Source organism: Somniosus microcephalus, chromosome 22, assembly GCF_052327205.1.
Source record: "Somniosus microcephalus isolate GS21.2 chromosome 22, FLI_Smic_1.0, whole genome shotgun sequence".
NCBI classification, from domain to species: domain Eukaryota; kingdom Metazoa; phylum Chordata; class Chondrichthyes; order Squaliformes; family Somniosidae; genus Somniosus; species Somniosus microcephalus.
This window is the reverse complement of record NC_141008.1, coordinates 9788692-9806668: the sequence shown is the minus strand read 5'-3', so window position 1 is coordinate 9806668 and position 17977 is coordinate 9788692. Positions and strand designations below refer to the sequence as shown.

General features: G+C 46.0%; 1 protein-coding gene across 3 annotated transcripts in view; it reads left to right on the top strand.

Annotated features, from left to right (window-relative positions):
• Positions 1-17977, top strand: part of dhx33 (DEAH (Asp-Glu-Ala-His) box polypeptide 33) — a 55668-nt gene that overhangs the window by 24796 nt on the left and 12895 nt on the right. For all 3 annotated transcript variants that reach the window (XM_085964162.1, XM_085964161.1, XM_085964163.1), the window contains exons 4-9: positions 362-532; positions 2822-3007; positions 6364-6475; positions 9033-9192; positions 9374-9462; positions 12666-12793. In XM_085964162.1, the coding sequence (XP_085820288.1) occupies positions 362-532; positions 2822-3007; positions 6364-6475; positions 9033-9192; positions 9374-9462; positions 12666-12793 (846 nt within the window). The remainder of the gene's footprint in view (positions 1-361; positions 533-2821; positions 3008-6363; positions 6476-9032; positions 9193-9373; positions 9463-12665; positions 12794-17977) is intronic.

Below are 17977 nucleotides of genomic sequence, written 5' to 3'. Positions count from 1 at the left end.
TATTTAATCTGTTAGTGGCTATCTTGAATTTATGCCCCCTTGTTCTGAACTCGCCCATAAGTGGAAACAGTTTCTCCATGTCCACCCTATCGAACCCCTTCATTGTAATGACCTGTTGGTGTGTATGGTGTAACTTAGGATTTCCTGTACTGTGCCGTATGTATGAAATGCTGCAAACTCTGGGTAGAAATTGTTCCATAACTTCAAAGGGACAATTTTTCTCATTTGAGTTTGAGTTATGAATTATCGTCACATTAACTTGTGAGACAATTTAGTTCCTCCTTCTGGCTGTCTAGCAGCACAAAATTCCCTTAGCAGTCAGGACAGTCCGAGTGATTCTATCTTTTGTTTTCCTTGATAGGTAATTGTCATGTCTGCCACAATGGACGTAGATCTCTTCTCGCAGTACTTTAACGGAGCGCCAGTTTTGTATCTCGAAGGGAGGCAGCATTCTATTCAGATCTTTTACACAAAGGAACCTCAGAATGACTACCTCCATGCCTCTCTAGTGTCAGTCTTTCAGATTCACCAGGTGAGTGTACATACAGTAACTGTTAAACAGCTCACAAACCATTAGTGACCAAATGCTCTGGTTGCTGTTTCCATTCTGAACATTGGACTAGATTTACTGAAGTGGAGATGTGGTTTGCCTAAATTTTGTGTGCTTTCATTTTTGCAATATTAATAGAAGTGCACTTTCAATAGCTGTAATATAATCTATCTGGAATATATTATAAAAAATCTTGATTAGGATGTGCACTTTTTGTCCACAAACCTTACTTCCTGTTATTTTTGTGTCAACCTTTATCATTGTAAGTTGCTACGTCAACATTTCCCATTCAACTTCCACACTGCAGTTGCAGGCACTGGGTGACTCTGGAAGAAATGTTTGTCGTCTCATCGAGCTACTCCATCACCTTCTCATAACTGAAGCCTCTTATCACTGGTATAATCTTAGTGACACTTTTCTGCACCGTCGCCATGTCCCTGACATCTTTCCTAAAGTAAGGCATCTAAAACTGGACATAATAAATGATGCTTCAGTTGTGTCGAGCCTTGGTCAGACCTCACCTGGAGTAACTGCATTCGGTTTGAGCAGTGCACCTGAGGAAGGATATATTGGCCTTGGAGGGGGTGCAGCACAGATTCACCAGAAAGATACTGGAGCTAAATTATGAGGACAGGTTACATAAACTTGGTTTTTAATCCTTTGAGTTTAGAAAGTTGAGGGGTGTTTAAAATGATAAAGGGATTCGATAGGGTAGATACGGAGAAACTGTTTCCACTGGTGGGGGAATCCAGAACAAGGGCCCATAATCTTAAAATTAGAGATTGGCCAGTTAGGAGTGAAATCAGGAAGTACTTTTCACACAAAGGGTAATGGAAATATGGAATTATCTCCCCCAAAAGGCTGTGGGAACTGGGGATCAATTAACATTTTCAAGACTGAGATCGACAGATTTTTGTTCGGTAAGGGTATCAAAGGCAGGTAAATGGAGTTGTGAAAATCACCCATGATCTAATTGAATGGTGGAACAGGCTCGAGGGGCTGAATGGCCTCCTCCTGTTCCTATGTTTGTAATATTCTAACTGCAGACTGATCAGTGATTTCGGCAGAGCTCATCTGTCCAATCTACTAATCTGTCTGTCCTGCTGAGGTTGCTGAGAGTTTTCTTCATAGTTAACCACACACCCTATTTTTGTGTCATCTGCAAATTTTGATATTGTGCCCTCTATACTTAGTCAAGATCTTATATGGAACAGCAGTGGTCCCAGTGCTCCCTGGGAGATAGCCCTCCACTCTGGGGGAGGGGGGGATTCTGTTTTCTATCCTTTAACCAACTTCCTATCCATGGTGCCACACACCCTTTGATAGCATGTGCCTTAATTTTGTTAGCTAGCCTCCTATGCAGCACCTTTTCAAAAGCCTTGTGAAAATCCATATACAAAACATCCACTGCATTTCCTTTTATCAAATAATTCTGTTAGAAATAGTTTGCATTTATACAGCACATTTCTTCATCTCCGGATACCTGGAAGTGCTTCTAAGCCAATGAAGTACTTGTTTTTTGATGTGTAGTCACTGTTGTAATGGAGGGAAACCTTTGTTACCTCAGAGCTCAGTTACATTTGTCAGCCACCACTTAACTTTATAAATGTTGGCTGTCCTTAATTAACTCTCATCTTCCTAGGTGACTTGTATATTCTGGCGCCTCAAAGCTTACCCATGACCGATGTTGGGCTAACTGGTCTGTCGTTACCTGGATTATTTATTTCTCCCTTTTTCAGCAGTGGTGTTACATTGGCAACCCTCCAGTCCTCTGGCACAACTTCCATATTCAATGATGTTTGAAAGATTGTGGATGCACCCATCAGAGTCCAGTGACCTTTCCACTTGAGTTCCACCAGTTATTTCAGTACTCCTTCCTTATCTATAGTTACCCTATCTAACTGCTCCACCTCCTCCTCTTGTAGCCATTCATTCCCAACACTACAGTCTAGGCAAAGTATCAATTTAGTTGTGACAGAGGAAAACCCATCGGACTATGGAAAAGTAGCCTGGATATTAAAAAATGCTACTCCTTTCACTTCCATTGTGTTCTTATGAAAATAAATCTGTCAGACATAGAGGAATCCCTGGGCGTTTCTTGCATTGTTTTCCTGATGACATCATTGTGGGTGTCCTAATAACTGTGAGGCTTTCTCATCCAAAAGAAAATATAATGAAAGGTAGTAGAGGGAGAAGGGACAAAAGCTGTGGAGAAGGTGTCTGAGACCATGCTTTCCTGTGAATCAATGATGACCATTATTTTTCCAACAGGAAGCCCCGCCTTCACACAACGTTCTAGTTTTTCTGACTGGTCAGGAGGAGATTGAGGCCATGAGTAGGACGTGCCGAGAAATTGCAAAGCACCTTCCACACGGCTCCGCACAGATGTCAGTATTTCCTCTGTATGCATCACTCCCTCACTTACAGCAGCTTCGAGTCTTTCAACTGGGACAGAAGGTACTTTTTCAAGTTCTAAACTGCTAACCAAATCATCTTAAAATAATCATTAAAAAGAAACAGGGGTGATGAGTGAGTTAGGGTATGTGCAGCAGGGTTTGAGATGAGCTGAAATTTCGAGGGTGGAGATGGGAGGCCAGCCAGGAGACATTGGAACAATCGAGTCTGGTGATCACTAAAGCATGGCTTAGGGTTTAAGCAGCTGAGGCAGGGGCGGAGACGGGCGATATTACTGAGATGGAAGTAGTCTTGATGAAGGAGAGGATATGAGTATAGAGATTAAGGGGTGATCTAATCGAGGTGTTTAAGATGATTAAAAGATTTGATCGGGTCGATCAAGAGAAACTATTTCCTCTGGTGGGAGTGTCCAGAACAAGGGGGCAGAACCTTAAAATTAGGGCTGGGCCGTTCAGGGGTGATGTCAGGAAGCACTTCTTCACACAAAGGGTAGTGGAAATCGGGAACTCTTTTCCCCCAGAAAGCTGTTGAGACTAGTTCAATTGAAAATGTAAAAACTGAGATTGGTAGATTTTTGTTGGGTAAGGGTTAAGGAACCAAGGCGGGTAGATGGAGTTAAGATACAGATCAACCATGATCTATTGAATGGTGGAACAGGCTCGAAGGGCTGAATGGTCTACGCCTGTTCCTTATTAACGTTACAGCAAAGTCTCCATTGAGATAGATAGTGAGCGACATTTTTATTTTATGTATTGACTGGGGTAAAAAAAAAGATTTCACCGAGTTATATGACTTACTGATTATTCACCTATTTGAAGGACATCACTACGAGGGTGCAGAGCATTCTGAGGGGGGATGGGGAACAGCCAGAGGTTGTGGTCCATGTGGGAACCAATGATGGAATGAAAATGTTGATGCCCTGTAGTCAGAGTTTCAGAAGCTAGGGAGGAAATTAAAAAGCAGGACCTGAAAGGGTAGTAATCTCTGGATTACTCTGTGTCACACGCCAGTAAGTATAGGAATAGTACATCGGATATGCAGCACAGAAACAGGCCATTCAACCCAATCAGTCTATGCCGGTGTTTATGCTCCACTCGAGCCTCCTCCCGTCTTTCCTCATCTAACCATACAGCAGAACCCTCTATTCCCTTCTCCCTCATATGCTTATCTAACCGCCCCTTAAATGCGTCTATACTATTCACTTCAACCACTCCCTGTGGTAGCGAGTTCCACATTCTCACCACTCTCTGGGTAAAGAAGTTTCTTCTGAATTCCTGATTTGATTTTTTGATGACTCTTATATTGATGGCCTCTAGTTTTGTTCTTCCCCACAAGTGGAAACATTCTCTGTATCTACTCTATCAAAACCTTTCATGATTTTAAAGATCTCTATTGGGTCACCCTTAGCCTTCTCTTTTCAAGAAAAAAGAGACCCAACCTGTTCATACTTTCCTGATAGGTATACCCTCGCATTTCTGGTATCATCCTTGTAAATCTTCTCTGCACCCTCTCCAGTGCCTCTGTATCCCTTTTTATAATATGGCGACCAGAATTGCGCACACTACTCTAAGTGTGGTCTAACCAGGGGTCGATACAGGTTTAGAATCACTTCACTACTTTTCAATTCTGTCCCTCTAGAAATAAACCCTAGTGTTTGGTTTGCTCTTTTTATGGCCTTGTTAACCTGTGTCAATACTTTGTGATTTGTGTATTTGTACTTCGAGACCCCTTTGTTCCTCTGCCCCGTTTAGATTCTTATTTTCCAAGTAATATGTGACCTCCCTATTTTTCTTACTAAAATGTAATACCTCACATTTATGTTGAATTTCATTTGCCAATCATATGCCCATTCTGTAAGTTTATTAATGTCTTGTAATTTGTTGCAGTCCTCCTCAGTTTTGGCTATCCCCCCCAATTTGGAGTCGTCCGCAAATTTAGAAATTGTGTTTTTTATTCTACGGTCTAAATTGTTAATGTAAATTGTGAACAGCAGTGGTCCCAGCATTGATCGTTGTGGAACACCACTTTCCACTTTCTGCCACTCTGAATAGCTACTCTTTACCCCTATTCTCTGCTTTCTGTCTTGAAGCCAGCTGGTTATCCATTCTGCTTGTCCCCTGACTCCGCATTCCCTGACCTTATTCGTTAGTCTATTATGTGGTACCTTATTGAAGGCCTTTTGAAAATCTAGATAAAGTACATCTACTGCACTACCCTTGTCTACTCACTGTGACCTCTTCAAAAAACTCAGAGGTTGGTCAAGCAAGACTTTCCCTTTTGAAATCCATGCTGACTATTCATTATTATATTTTTCGTTTCTAGATGTTTTTCTATTTTCTCCTTTAGTAGGGATTCCATTATTTTTCCTACCACCGATGTTAAGCTGACTGGCCCATAGTTTCCTGGCCATGTTCTATCTCCCTTCTTAAATACAGGTATTACGTTAGCTATCTGCCAGTCCTCTGGCACTACACCTTTTTCTAACCAATTATTAAATATGTGTAGTAATGCCTCTGCTATTTCTTCCCTAGATTCTTTTAAAATGCGTGGATGTAATCTGTCCACACCAGAGGTTTTATCATCTTTGAGTTTCATTAGTTTATTCAGTATATCTCCACGTTTTATTTTAAATGCAGTTATCGCATTACTAATCTCATCATCCAATGTAATTTCCACCTGTTCTATCTCCCTGGTAAATACTGAAGCAAAGTAATTATTTAATATCTCTGCCATCTCTCTATTGCTGCCTGTGGTATTATCCTCTCCATCCCTTACTGGCCCTATTTCCATCCCAACCTTCCTTTTTCTTTTTATGTGCCTGTAAAATATTTTAGTATTTTGTTTTATGTTCCTTAATAATTTAATTTCATAGTTCCTCTTTGCCTTCCTAATAGTTTTTTGACTTCTCTCCTAATCCCTTCATATTCTCCCTTATCATGCTCTCCCCTGCTGTCCATGTACTTAATGTATGCCTCTTTTCCCTACTCTCAATTTTTCACTTATGGCTTTATTCATCCACGGTGTCTCATATTAGTGTTTAGCTTGTTTTTGTTTATTAGTGGAATATATTTTTCCTGGACTCTGTTGAACAGCGTTTTAAATGTTTCCCATTGCTGTTCTACATCATTGTTTGCCAATACTATTGTCCATTTTATTTTCCCAGCCCCTTAAAATCAGCTTTTCTCCAATCTATTGCCCTGGTCTTTGTCATACCTATGTCCTTCTCAATTATTATCTGTGCACTTTTCAAAGAGAGGAGAGTGGTGTGGTGACGTGACGGAATCCATTTGCCAATGTACAAGTAAGGGTTCTCTACGAGCAAAAATTGGGAAGGGGAGAGCCATTTGAAAATGAAGGTTTCTACAGTGGCTTGTGATTGTTTGTGTTTTATTCTGTAGGACTGCCGCAAAGTGATTCTTTCCACAAACATTGCAGAAACGTCTGTCACAATTCCAGGCATCAAGTATGTTGTTGATACAGGAATGGTGAAAGCCAAGCGCTACACCCCTGGTAGGTGATATATATGGTGATATATATTTCTTCGCCTCTCGTCCCCCCCACTTCTCATTCCCCTTCTCGCTCCCTCCACCTACCACCCCTCCCCCCCCCCCCCCCCCCCCAAGATCCTTCGCTCCCCTCCCTCTCTCACCCTATAGGAACAGGAGTAGGCCATTGAGCCCCTCGAGCCTGTTCCGCCATTCAATGAGATCATGGCTGATCTGCGACCTAACTCCACATACCCGCCTTTGGCCCATATCCCTTAATACCTTTGGCTAACAAAAAGCTATCAATCTCCAATTTAAAATTAACAATTGATCTAGCATCAATTGCTATTTTCAGAAGAGAGTTCCAAACTTCTACCACCCTCTGTGTATAGAATTGTTTCCTAATTTCACTCCTGAAAGGTCTGGCTCTAATTTTTAGACTATGCCCCCTTGTCCTAGAATCCCCAACCAGTGGAGATAGTTTCTCTCTCGCTACCCTATCTGTTCCCCTTAATATCTTGAAAACTTTGATCTGATCACCCCTTAACCTTCTAAATTCTAGGGAACACAACCCTAATTTGTGTAATCTCTCCTCGTAACTTAACCCTTAAAGTCCGGGCATCATCTGGCAAACTTTTGCTGCACTCCCTCCAAGGCCAATATATCCTTCCTAAGGTGTGGTGCCCAGAACTGCTCCCAGTGCTCCAGGTGTGGTCTAACCAGGGTTTTGTATAGCTGCAGCGTAACTTCTACCCCCTTGTATTCTAGTCCTCTAGATATAAAGGTCAGCATTCCATTAGCCTTTTTGATTATTTTCTGTACCTGTTCATGACATTTTAATGATCGATGTACCTGGACCCCAAAGTCTCTGTTTCTAGCTTTTCACCATTTAGACAGTACCCTGTTCTATCCTTTTTTAGGTCCAAAGTGGATGACCTCACGTTTGCCTACATTGAAATCCATTTGCCACAGTTTTGCCCATTCACTTACTCTGTCGATATCCCTCTGTAATTTTATGCTTCTATCTACACTACCCACAATGCCGCCTATCTTTGTGTCATCGGCAAATTTGGATATATGACTTTCTATCCCATCATCTAAGTCGTTAATAAATACTGTGAATAGTTGAGGCCCCAACACAGATCCCTGCGGGACACCACTAGTCACCTCCTGCCAATTTCAGTACCTGCCCATTATCCCCACTCTCTGTCTCCTGCCGCTCAGCCAATTTCCTAACCAGGTCAATAATTTGCCCTCAATTCCGTGGGCTTCTACCTTAGTTAACAGTCTCTTATGTGGGACTTTATCAAATGTCTTCTGGAAGTCCATATAAATAACATCCATAGACATTCCCCTGTCCACTACTTTAGTCACCGCCTCAAAAAATTCAATCAGGTTTGTCAGGCATGACCTACCTTTCACAAATCCATGCTGGCTCTCTCTGATCAACTGAAAATTTTCGAGGTGTTCAGCCACCCTATCCTTAATTATAGACTCTAGCAATTTCCCGACAACAGATGTTAGGCTAACTGGTCTATAATTTTCCCTCTCTCGCCATTTTTAAATAACAGAGTGACATACGCAATTTTCCAATCTAAAGGAACGGTTCCTGAATCGAGAGAACTTTGGAAGATTATAGTTCGGGAATCTGCAATGTGCTCACCGACTTCCTTTAAACCCTGGGATGGAAACCATCTGATCCTGGGGATTTGTCACTCTTTAGTGCCATTATTTTCTTCATTGTTGTTATTTTACTTATTTTGTACAATTTTATTCAATATTAGTTTCCTTGGGATTTCACCCTCTACTGTAAATACTGACCAAAGTAATTATTCAACATGTCCGCCATTTCCTTATGATCATTGATAATATCACCGCTTTCAGCTTTTAAGGGGCCAACATTGCTCCTGACTACCCTCTTTTTCCTAATATAATTGTAAAAATTCTTTGTGTTGATGTTGATATCCCTTGCAAGTTTCTTTTCATACTCCTTTTTGTAGCTCTTACTGTCTGTTTTGTGACCCTTTGCTGTTCTTTGCCTTCCCGCGCCCTACTGCCCCCCCCCCCCCCCCCTTGCCCTTCTCCCACGCCTCCCCCACCTCGCCCCCGGCATGAGACAGTAAGCCTCGATCCCCCTGCCCACCGACAGATACAGAAGATTCTTCAAGCATTTATACTGTTGTTGAGGGCTTCAGTGGGGTAGGAGTAGATACTTCATATGTTGTAATCTTGTACTGCATCCCAGCTGGTGGTCATGCTCACTGATAATTCAACTCGTGTTGTCAGGCTCCCAATTCCGTGTCTCAGTGCTTCCTGTTTAAAGCTATATATAATTATTGAAAGGTGACTTGAGAGACTCTTTTCAAGGGAGAGATTTTCTCATCTCTTCGCTGTGGTAGTTCAGTGTGTAAAGGTGAAACTGGGGGCTCAGTTTTCCCAAACTGCCCTACACAGAGGACAAAAGTCTCCCTTCTGCCCAGTGTTTATACAAATTGAGGATTTATTCTAAAATAGGCCCAGCCATCTGACTGAATCAAATAAACTGGAGCTTGAGAAATCTAGTAAATGTTGTTGTGTTGTAGAGAGCGGGCTGGAGGTCCTCGCTGTGCAGCAAGTGTCGAAAGCTCAGGCGTGGCAGCGAGCAGGGCGAGCGGGACGGCAACAGTCGGGAATCTGTTACCGACTCTACACCGAGGAAGAGTTTGAAAAATTCCTCAACATGAGCGTACCTGAGATACAAAGGTGACCCCACTTGATACATCTCTCTCTCGTAGAAACTGTTTCAAGTTACGTTGCTGATGATAGTTGGATCCCAGTTTGACTTTGCTCCGAGAAGTTGTAATGCAGTATGGTTTGATGCTGACCTCAGCCAATGCAGTTCTGTAACCTATCCTTGTGCTTCCTGTTGTGTTGCTGTGTGCAGGTGTAATCTGGCGAGTGTGATGCTACAGCTCCTGGCACTTCGGATTCCCAACATCCTCACATTTGACTTTATATCTAAACCATCTCCAGGTAAGGGGCGTAAACGGTTCTGTTACAGCGCTGCACTTGGTTTACCAGCCCCTGGCCAGTAGAGTTTCAACAGAAAGCCCTAAAGTGATCTGACTTTGAGTATTCCCATTCCTTGGAAAAGTAACCATAAATATATAACAGAAAAGCTAATACAAAAGGCAAAATACTGCAGAAGCTGGAAATCAAATAGAAAAAGAAAATGCTGGAAATACGCAGCAGGTCAGGCAGCATCTGTGGAGAGAGAAACAAAGTTAACGTGTCAGGTCGATGACCTTTTGTCGGAACTGGAAAAAGTTAAGAGATTTAACAGGTTTTAAGCAAGTGCAGAGGCTGGGAAAGGAGGGAGGGGAGGAAAGAACAAAAGTAAAGTTCTGTGATAGGGCGGAAGGCAGGAGAGATTAAGTGATAAAAGGGATGATGGTGCAAGGTGAAAGGGGGTGGTACTGGGACAAGCAAAGAAACAAAAGATGGGTCTAGAGGAGGTGTAAATGGCAATTGCAGAATTGTTAGCAGCTGGTGTGCACCCTCCATCCATTTCCGCCAGCTCCAGAGTGATGCCACCAGCAAACACATCCTCCCCTCCCCTTTCAGCATTCTGAATTGGATTATTGAAAGCTTCAGTAGCAGGCCTTCGTGCCAGACAGCGTTCTCGAGCCGACCACAGACGCTCAACAACGGTCTGCCACGGGTGTCGGTTATCGCACCGGCCTTTTTCAACATCTATATGTGGACATGCCCTGCACCAAATCCCGGAAGTTCGCCTAAGCTGATGATATAGCACTGCTGACGCAGCCATCAACGCTAGAGGAAGCAGGTAGGCTGCTCGCAAGCGACCTGGACCGACTGGAATGCTACTTCTGGACCTGGTGCTTCCGCCCCAGTCCAGAGAAGACAGTTGTGTCGACGTTCTACCTGAACAACAAAGCTGCCGGGAAAGAACTCGACGTTTCCTTCTGCGGAAGGCGACTTACCCATGAAGGCCACCCAAAATACCTGGGCAATCACCCTGGACAGGACTCTTGCCTGTCGGCCTCATTTCACCAACACCGGCCAAAAAGTTAAAACCAGAGTGAATCTGGTCCGGAAACTCGCTGGAACATCTTGGGGGAGAACAGCCAGAACACTTTGCACAGCAACAGTGGCCCTCGTCTACTTTGCTACAGATTACTGCAGCCGCCACACAAAGATCGTGGACGTGCAGCTAAACGCAGCCTGTCAGGGATGCTTAAGTCCACATCAACTGAGTGGCTCCCGGTGCTGTCCCACGTTGCCCCGCCTGCCATTTGCCATGACCTCACCGTGCTCCGTGAGAGGGAAAAAATCATGAGCAACATTGACCTTTCCATTCACAAAGACTTGAAAAACCCACCATGAAAGCACTTAAAATCGTGCTGGCCATTCTAGGAAACGGCAGCCAATATTTATTCAGCTGGTATCAACCCACTGTCTAGATGGACGGAATCGTGGGACGCAGGCAACATAAAGAACCAACACCTCATCACTGACCCAACAGCATCAAATGGGTAGCCAAACTAGACATCCCATTATAAGCTTTTCCCATCGTACAAAAGTAGTAATAGTGTCCCGAAGGGACTGTTCACTCCGCGACATCCTGGTCTGCTCATCAATCACCCCAACACCTCCTACCCTTCTCACAGCACCTACCCATGCAGGCGATGCCCCATACGCCCTTTCACCTCCTTCCCACCGTCCAACCCCAAACACTCCTTCCAGGTGAAACAGCGATTTACTTGTTGTACTTTCAATTTATTATTCGCTGCTCACGTCCAGTCTCCTCTACATTGGGGAGACCAAATGCAGATTGGGTGATCGCTTTGAACATCTCTGTTCAGTCCAGTCGCTTGCCATTTTAATTCTTCACCCCACTCCCACTCTGATCTCTCTGTCCTCGACTTCCTTCACTGTTCTAATGAAGCCCGAGGAACGCCACTTCATCTTTCGATGAGACACTTTACAGCCTTCCGGACTCAACACTGAGTTCAACAATTTCAGACCCTAACCACCGCTCCCATTTTTTGGACTGCAGCTGTTGGTAATTATTCTGCTCTTGCCGTTTACAGCTCCGCTAGACCCGCCTTTTGTTCCGTTACTTGTCCCATTACCATCTCCTTTTGCCTCGCACCATCAGCCCTTTTGTAATTTAATCTCCTGCCTCCCACCCTATCACAGACCTCCCCTCCCCTCCTCCCTTTCCCTGCCTCTGTATTTGCTTAAAACCTGTTACATCTCTAACTTTTTCCAGTTCTGACGAAGGGTCATCGACCTGAAACGTGAACTCTGTTTCTCTGTCCACAGATGCTGCCTGACCTGCTGAGTATTTCCAGCATTATCTGTTTATATAAAAGAAAAAAATAGCCTGACTTAGATTTTTCTTTAGCCGGGGCAGGGCAGGACAGCACATCTTGTCAAGCGGCCTTAGGCCCCAGGGCTCTTAGTGCCTGGCTCCACCCCACCCCACTGAGAAACTGTGATCCAGCAATGAGTCAGTGTCTTCGCAGGGTGGGATTAAAATAAACAAATAAATATCAAAGGCTATTTCCTCCCTGCCCCCAACGCATTGAGTATAAAAAGCTTATGGTCTTTATGTTTGGAGCATTGAGCTGATCTTTATCTGTACATAAATATTGCATAGTATTTACATCACAGAAACAGGCATTTGGCCCAACAGGTCTGTGCCGGTGTTTATGCTCCACACGAGCCTCCTCCCACCTTACTTCACCTCATCCCATCAACATATCGCTATTAATCAGATATTGAAGAGCTGATTTACTGAATGTGCACAACTGTTGGAGAGCATGTCACAAATCACAGGCACAATCCCCAATGTGTTCCATCAATGAATTTGAATTGGTAGAATATCATGGGAAGCATGCCTGTAGTTTGCTGATCTTTGCTCACACATTTGGAAATTGCCCTATAGTGCCATGTTTAACAAAATTGTGATCTTTGAATGACCATAGAGTGTTCTGCCACTTGTAATTTGAAAAGTGATTTAAAAAGTAGAAGAATAAAACAAATAACACTGTACAGAGAATTTTAAAAGCCTTTCAATTCTAATTGTTGTTTTTGCATTCTAGTCTTGTCTACAATGCTGCCTTCCTTGTTGTATACAGGCATAGTCTGCCCACCATGTGGGTGGTGGCTCTTTAATGGCATTCTAACCTGATACTGCATGTCTACAGATGCCGTGCGAGCAGCCATTGAACAACTTGAACTTCTGGGAGCAATAGAGCGCAAAGAAAACCAGATCGTCCTGACACCAATGGGCAAGAAAATGGCATCATTCCCTCTGGAACCCAGATTTTCCAAGGTAGCATGCACCAGTAATCGGTCTCATTCATAGCTTCTTGAACCTGGGACCCAGGGAGGTGCCCAGAAGTGTTCCCTCCAATTTTCTTTCCGTGCGTGGTCCCTTTAAATTTGCTGCGCGGCCGCTCGCATACACTACCTTTTCCAGCGGCAACAGCTACTGAGCGCCTGCGCGGGACCTCTCAATCGATGCGCGCCCGCGCACCTTTGGGGGGGAAACACTGGTGCCTGGTCCCGAGGAGGACCCGTGGAGGTGCCTGGTCCCGGAGAGGTGAGCACACCCTTGGTTATCCAGAGGGTGGTAAATGTGGAGAATGGACTGCCCATGGTGGGGTTGTAGGGGGGGGAGAGGGTGGGGTTGTAGGGGGGGAGCAGAGGGTGGGGTTGTAGGGGGGGGAGCAGAGGGTGGGGTTGTAGGGGGGGGGCAGAGGGTGGGGTTGTAGGGGGGGGCAGAGGGTGAGGTTGTAGGGGAGGGAGAGGGTGGGGTTGTAGGGGGGGAGCAGAGGGTGGGGTTGTAGGGGGGGCAGAGGGTGGGGTTGTAGGGGGTGCAGAGGGTGGGGTTGTAGGGGGGGCAGAGGGTGGGGTTGTAGGGGGGGCAGAGGGTGGGGTTGTAGGGGGGGCAGAGGGTGGGGTTGTAGGGGGGGCAGAGGGTGGGGTTGTGGGGGGGGCAGAGGGTGGGGTTGTGGGGGAGCAGAGGGTGGGGTTGTGGGGGAGCAGAGGGTGGGGTTGTGGGGGGGCAGAGGGTGGGGTTGTGGGGGGGCAGAGGGTGGGGTTGTGGGGGGGCAGAGGGTGGGGTTGGAGGGGGGGGTTGTGGAAGGGGGCAGAGGGTGGGGTTGTGGGGGGGGAGAGGGTGGGGTTGTAGGGGGGGCAGAGGGTGGGGTTGTGGGGGGGAGAGGGGGGGTTGTGGAAGGGGGGAGAGGGGGGTGGGGGGAGAGGGGGGGTTGTGGAAGGGGGCAGAGGGTGGGGTTGTAGGGGGGGCAGAGGGTGGGGTTGTAGGGGGGGCAGAGGGTGGGGTTGTGGGGGGAGAGGGGGGGTTGTGGAAGGGGGGAGAGGGTGGGGTTGTGGAAGGGGGGAGAGGGGGGGTTGTGGAAGGGGGGAGAGGGGGGGTTGTGGAAGGGGGCAGAGGGTGGGGTTGTGGAAGGGGGGAGAGGGTGGGGTTGTGGAAGGGGGGAGAGGGTGGGGTTGTGGAAGGGGGGAGAGGGTGGGGTTCTGGAAGGGGGGAGGGGGGTTTGTGGAAGGGGGGGGAGAGGGTGGGTGTTCCCATGCGCTTGCTGCCTTTGTCCTTCTAGGTGGTAGAGGTCACGGGTTTGGGAGGTGCTGCCGAAGAAGCCTTGGTGAGTTGCTGCCGTGCATCTTGTAGATGGTACACACTGCAGCCACGGTGCGCCGGTGGTGGAGGGAGTGAATGTTTAAGGTGGTGGATGGGGTGCCAATCAAGCGGGCTGCTTTGTCCTGGATGGTGTCGAGCTTCTTGAGTGTTGTTGGAGCTGCACTCATCCAGGCAAGTGGAGAGTATTCCATCACACTCCTGACTTGTGCCTTGTACATGGTGGAAAGACTTTGGGGAGTCAGGAGGTGAGACACTCGCCACAGAATGCCCAGCCTCTGACCTGCTCTTGTAGCCACAGTATTTATGTGGCTAGTCCAGTTAAGTTTCTCTTCAATGATGACCCCCCCAGGATGTTGATGGTGGAGGATTCAGTGAATGTAATGCTGTTGAATGTCATGGGGTGGTGGTTAGACTCTCGCTTGTTGGAGATAGTCATTGCCTGGCACTTGTGTTGGCGCAAATATTACTTGACACTTATCAGCCCAAGCCTGAATGTTGTCCAGGTCTTGCTGCATGCAGGCATGGACTGCTTCATTATCTGAGCAGTTGTGAATGGCACTGAACACTGGGCAGTCATCAGCGAACATCCCCACTTCTGACCTTATGTTGGAGGGAAAGTCATTGATGAAGCAGCTGAAGATGGTTGGGCCTAGGACACTGCCCTGGGGAACTCCTGCAGTGATGTTCTGGGGCTGTGATGATTGATCTTTAACCACCACAACCATCTTCCATTGTGCTAGGTTTGACTCCAGCCAGTGGAGAGTTTTCCCCCTGGTTCCCATTGACTTCAGTTTTACTAGGGCTGCTTGATGCCACACTCGATCAATTGCTGCCTTGATGTCAAGGGCAGTCACTCTCATCTCACCTCTGGAATTCAGCTCCTTTGTCCATGTTTGGACCAAGGCTGTAATGAGGTCGGGAGCCGAGTGGTCCTGGCGGACCCCAAACTGAGCATCGGTGAGCAGGTTATTGGTGAGTAAGTACCGTTTGATAGCACTGTCGACGACACCTTCCTTCACTTTGCTGATGATTGAGAGTAGACTGATGGGGCGGTAATTGGCCGGATTGGATTTGTCCTGCTTTTTGTGGACAGGACATACCTGGGAAGTTTTCCACATTGTCGGATAGATGCCAGTGTGGTAGCTGTACTGGAACAGCTTGGCTAGAGGTGCGGCTAGTTCTGGAGCACAAGTCTTCAGCACGACAGCCGGGATGTTGTCGGGGCCCATAGCCTTTGTTGTATCCAGTGCGCTCAGCCGTTTCTTGATATCACGTGGAGTGAATCGAATTTGCTGAAGACTGGCTTCTGTGATGTTGGGGACCTCAGGAGGAGGCCGATATGGATCATCCACTCGGCACTTCTGGCTGAAGATGGTTGCAAACATTTCAGCCTTGTCTTTTGCACTCGCGTACTGGGCTCCGCCATCATTCAGGATGGGGATATTCATGGAGCCTCCTCCTCCCGTTAGTTGTTTAATGGTCTACCACCATTCACGACTGGATGTGGCAGGACTGCAGAGGTTTGATCGGGTCCATTGACTGTGGGATCACTTAGTCCTGTCTATAGCATGCTGCTTCCGCTGTTTAGCATGCATGTAGTCCTGTGTTGCAGCTTCCCCAGGTTGCCACCTAAATTTTAGGTACGCCTGGTGCTGCTCCTGGCATGCTTTTCTTCACTCCTTATTGATCCAGGGTTGGTCCCCTGGCTTGATGGTAATGGTAGAGTGAGGGATATGCCGGGCCATGAGGTTATAGATTGTGGTGGAAAACAATTCTGCTGCTGCTGATGGCCCACAGTGTCTCATGGATGCCCAGTTTTGAGCTGCTAGATCTGTTCTGAATCTATCCCATTTAGCACGGTGGTAGTGCCACACAACACAATGGAGGGTGTCCTCGATGTGAAGATGGGACTTTGTCGCCACAGTGACTGTGGTGGTCACTGCTACTAGTGCTGTCATGGACAGATGCATCTGCGACAGGTAGATTGGTGAGGACGAGGTCAAGTAGGTTTTTCTCTCGTGTTGGTTTTCTCCCCACCTGCCGCAGGCCCAGATTGGCAGTTATGTCCTTCAGGGCTCGGTCAGTAGTGGTGCTACCGAGCCACTCTTGGTGATGGACATTGAAGTCCCCCACCCAGAGTACATTCTGTGCCCTTGTTACTCTCAGTGCTTCTTCCAATCCTTCCTAAAGTGTGGTGCCCACTCTAGCTGCGGCTTATATAACCAGTATATAAAGACTTACATTGCTTTTGTACTCTATGCCTCTATTAATAAAGACAAGGATCCCATATGCTTTTTTAACAGCTTTATCAACTTAATCTGTTGCCTTCAATGATTTGTGTTCATACACCCCACCCCCCCCCCCCACCAGATCTCTCTGCTACTGCACCCCCTTCCTGACAAAGTGCATCACTTTACACATCTCTGCATTAAGTTTCACCTGCCATGTGTCTGCCCATTTCACCAGTCTGTCTGTGCCTCCTGAATTCTGTTACTACCCTCCTCACTGTTTACTGCATTTCCGAGTTTTGTGTAATCTGCAAACTTTGACATTATGCCCTGTAGACCCAAGACCAGATCATTAATATATATATCAAAAAGAGCAGTGGCCCTAATACCGCCCCCTGGGGAACACCACTGTATACTTCCCTCCAGTCTGAAAAACAACCATTCACCACTGCTCTCTACTTTCTGTCTCTTAGCCAATTTCGTATCCATGCAGCCACTGTACCTTTAATCCCATGTGCTTTAATTTTACTAACAAGTCTATTATGCGGTACTTTGTCAAATGCCTTTTGAAAGTCCATATGCACATCAACCACAGTATCCTCATCAACCCGCTCTGTTACTTCAACAGAGAACTCAAATCAAGTTTGTTGGACACAATTTTCCTTCTCTCTTTGCCTCTCTTTCCTTTATCATGTCTCCTCTGCTTGGTTCTCTACTGTATTATGAGCCTGACATTTATCATAAGCCTCCTTTTCATCTTAATCTCTATCTTCAGGGAGGTCTAGTTATGGATGCCCTTCCTTTCCCCCTCATGGAAATGTGTCTAGTTTGTACTCGAACTATCTCCTCTTTGAAGACCTCCCATTGCTCAAGGACTCTTTTACCTGCCATGCGTTGTTTCCGGTCCACCCGGGCCAGATCCCTTTTCAACTCGGAGATTTAACCCACTTCCAGTTGAGTATCTTAACCTTTGGTTGTTCTTCTTTTCCATAACTATTCTAAACGGAGTAATCTTATGATCACTCTAAACTTAGTAATATTGTGAGATTTAAAAATAATCTCCCCTTGATCCTTCTCTACAGTAAAAGTCCCGGGGACTTCAGCCACTTCAGTAACCAATCCTGTGTTTTCCAAGGCTCTGACATCCTTCCTAAAGTGCGGTGCCCAGAATTGAACACACTACTTTAGCTGAGGCCTAACCAGTGTTTTATAAAGGTGTGAGATAGCTTCCTTGCTTTTGTACTCTATTCCTCTATTAATAAAGCCAAGTATCCTCTTTGCTTTTTTAACAGATTTCTCAACTTGTCCTGCCACCTTCAAAGATTTGTGTACGTAAACCCCCAGGACACTCTGTTCCTGCATCCCCTTTAAAATTGCACCATTTAGTTCATATCGCCTCTCCTCATTCTTCCTACCAAAATGCATCACTTCACACTTCTTTGCATTAAATTTCATCTGCCATGGACATGGGGTTCAAAGTTAGAAGAGGAAAGGTGCATGGGGGTGGTTTAAATTATGTGACCGCTCTCCTTACCCCCCAACCCCAACATCTGGTGTCAGCAGCTTTATTCTGGTCCCCAACTAAGATCAGTTCTGTACCCTGTAAAGGACAGTAGCCCCAGCACTG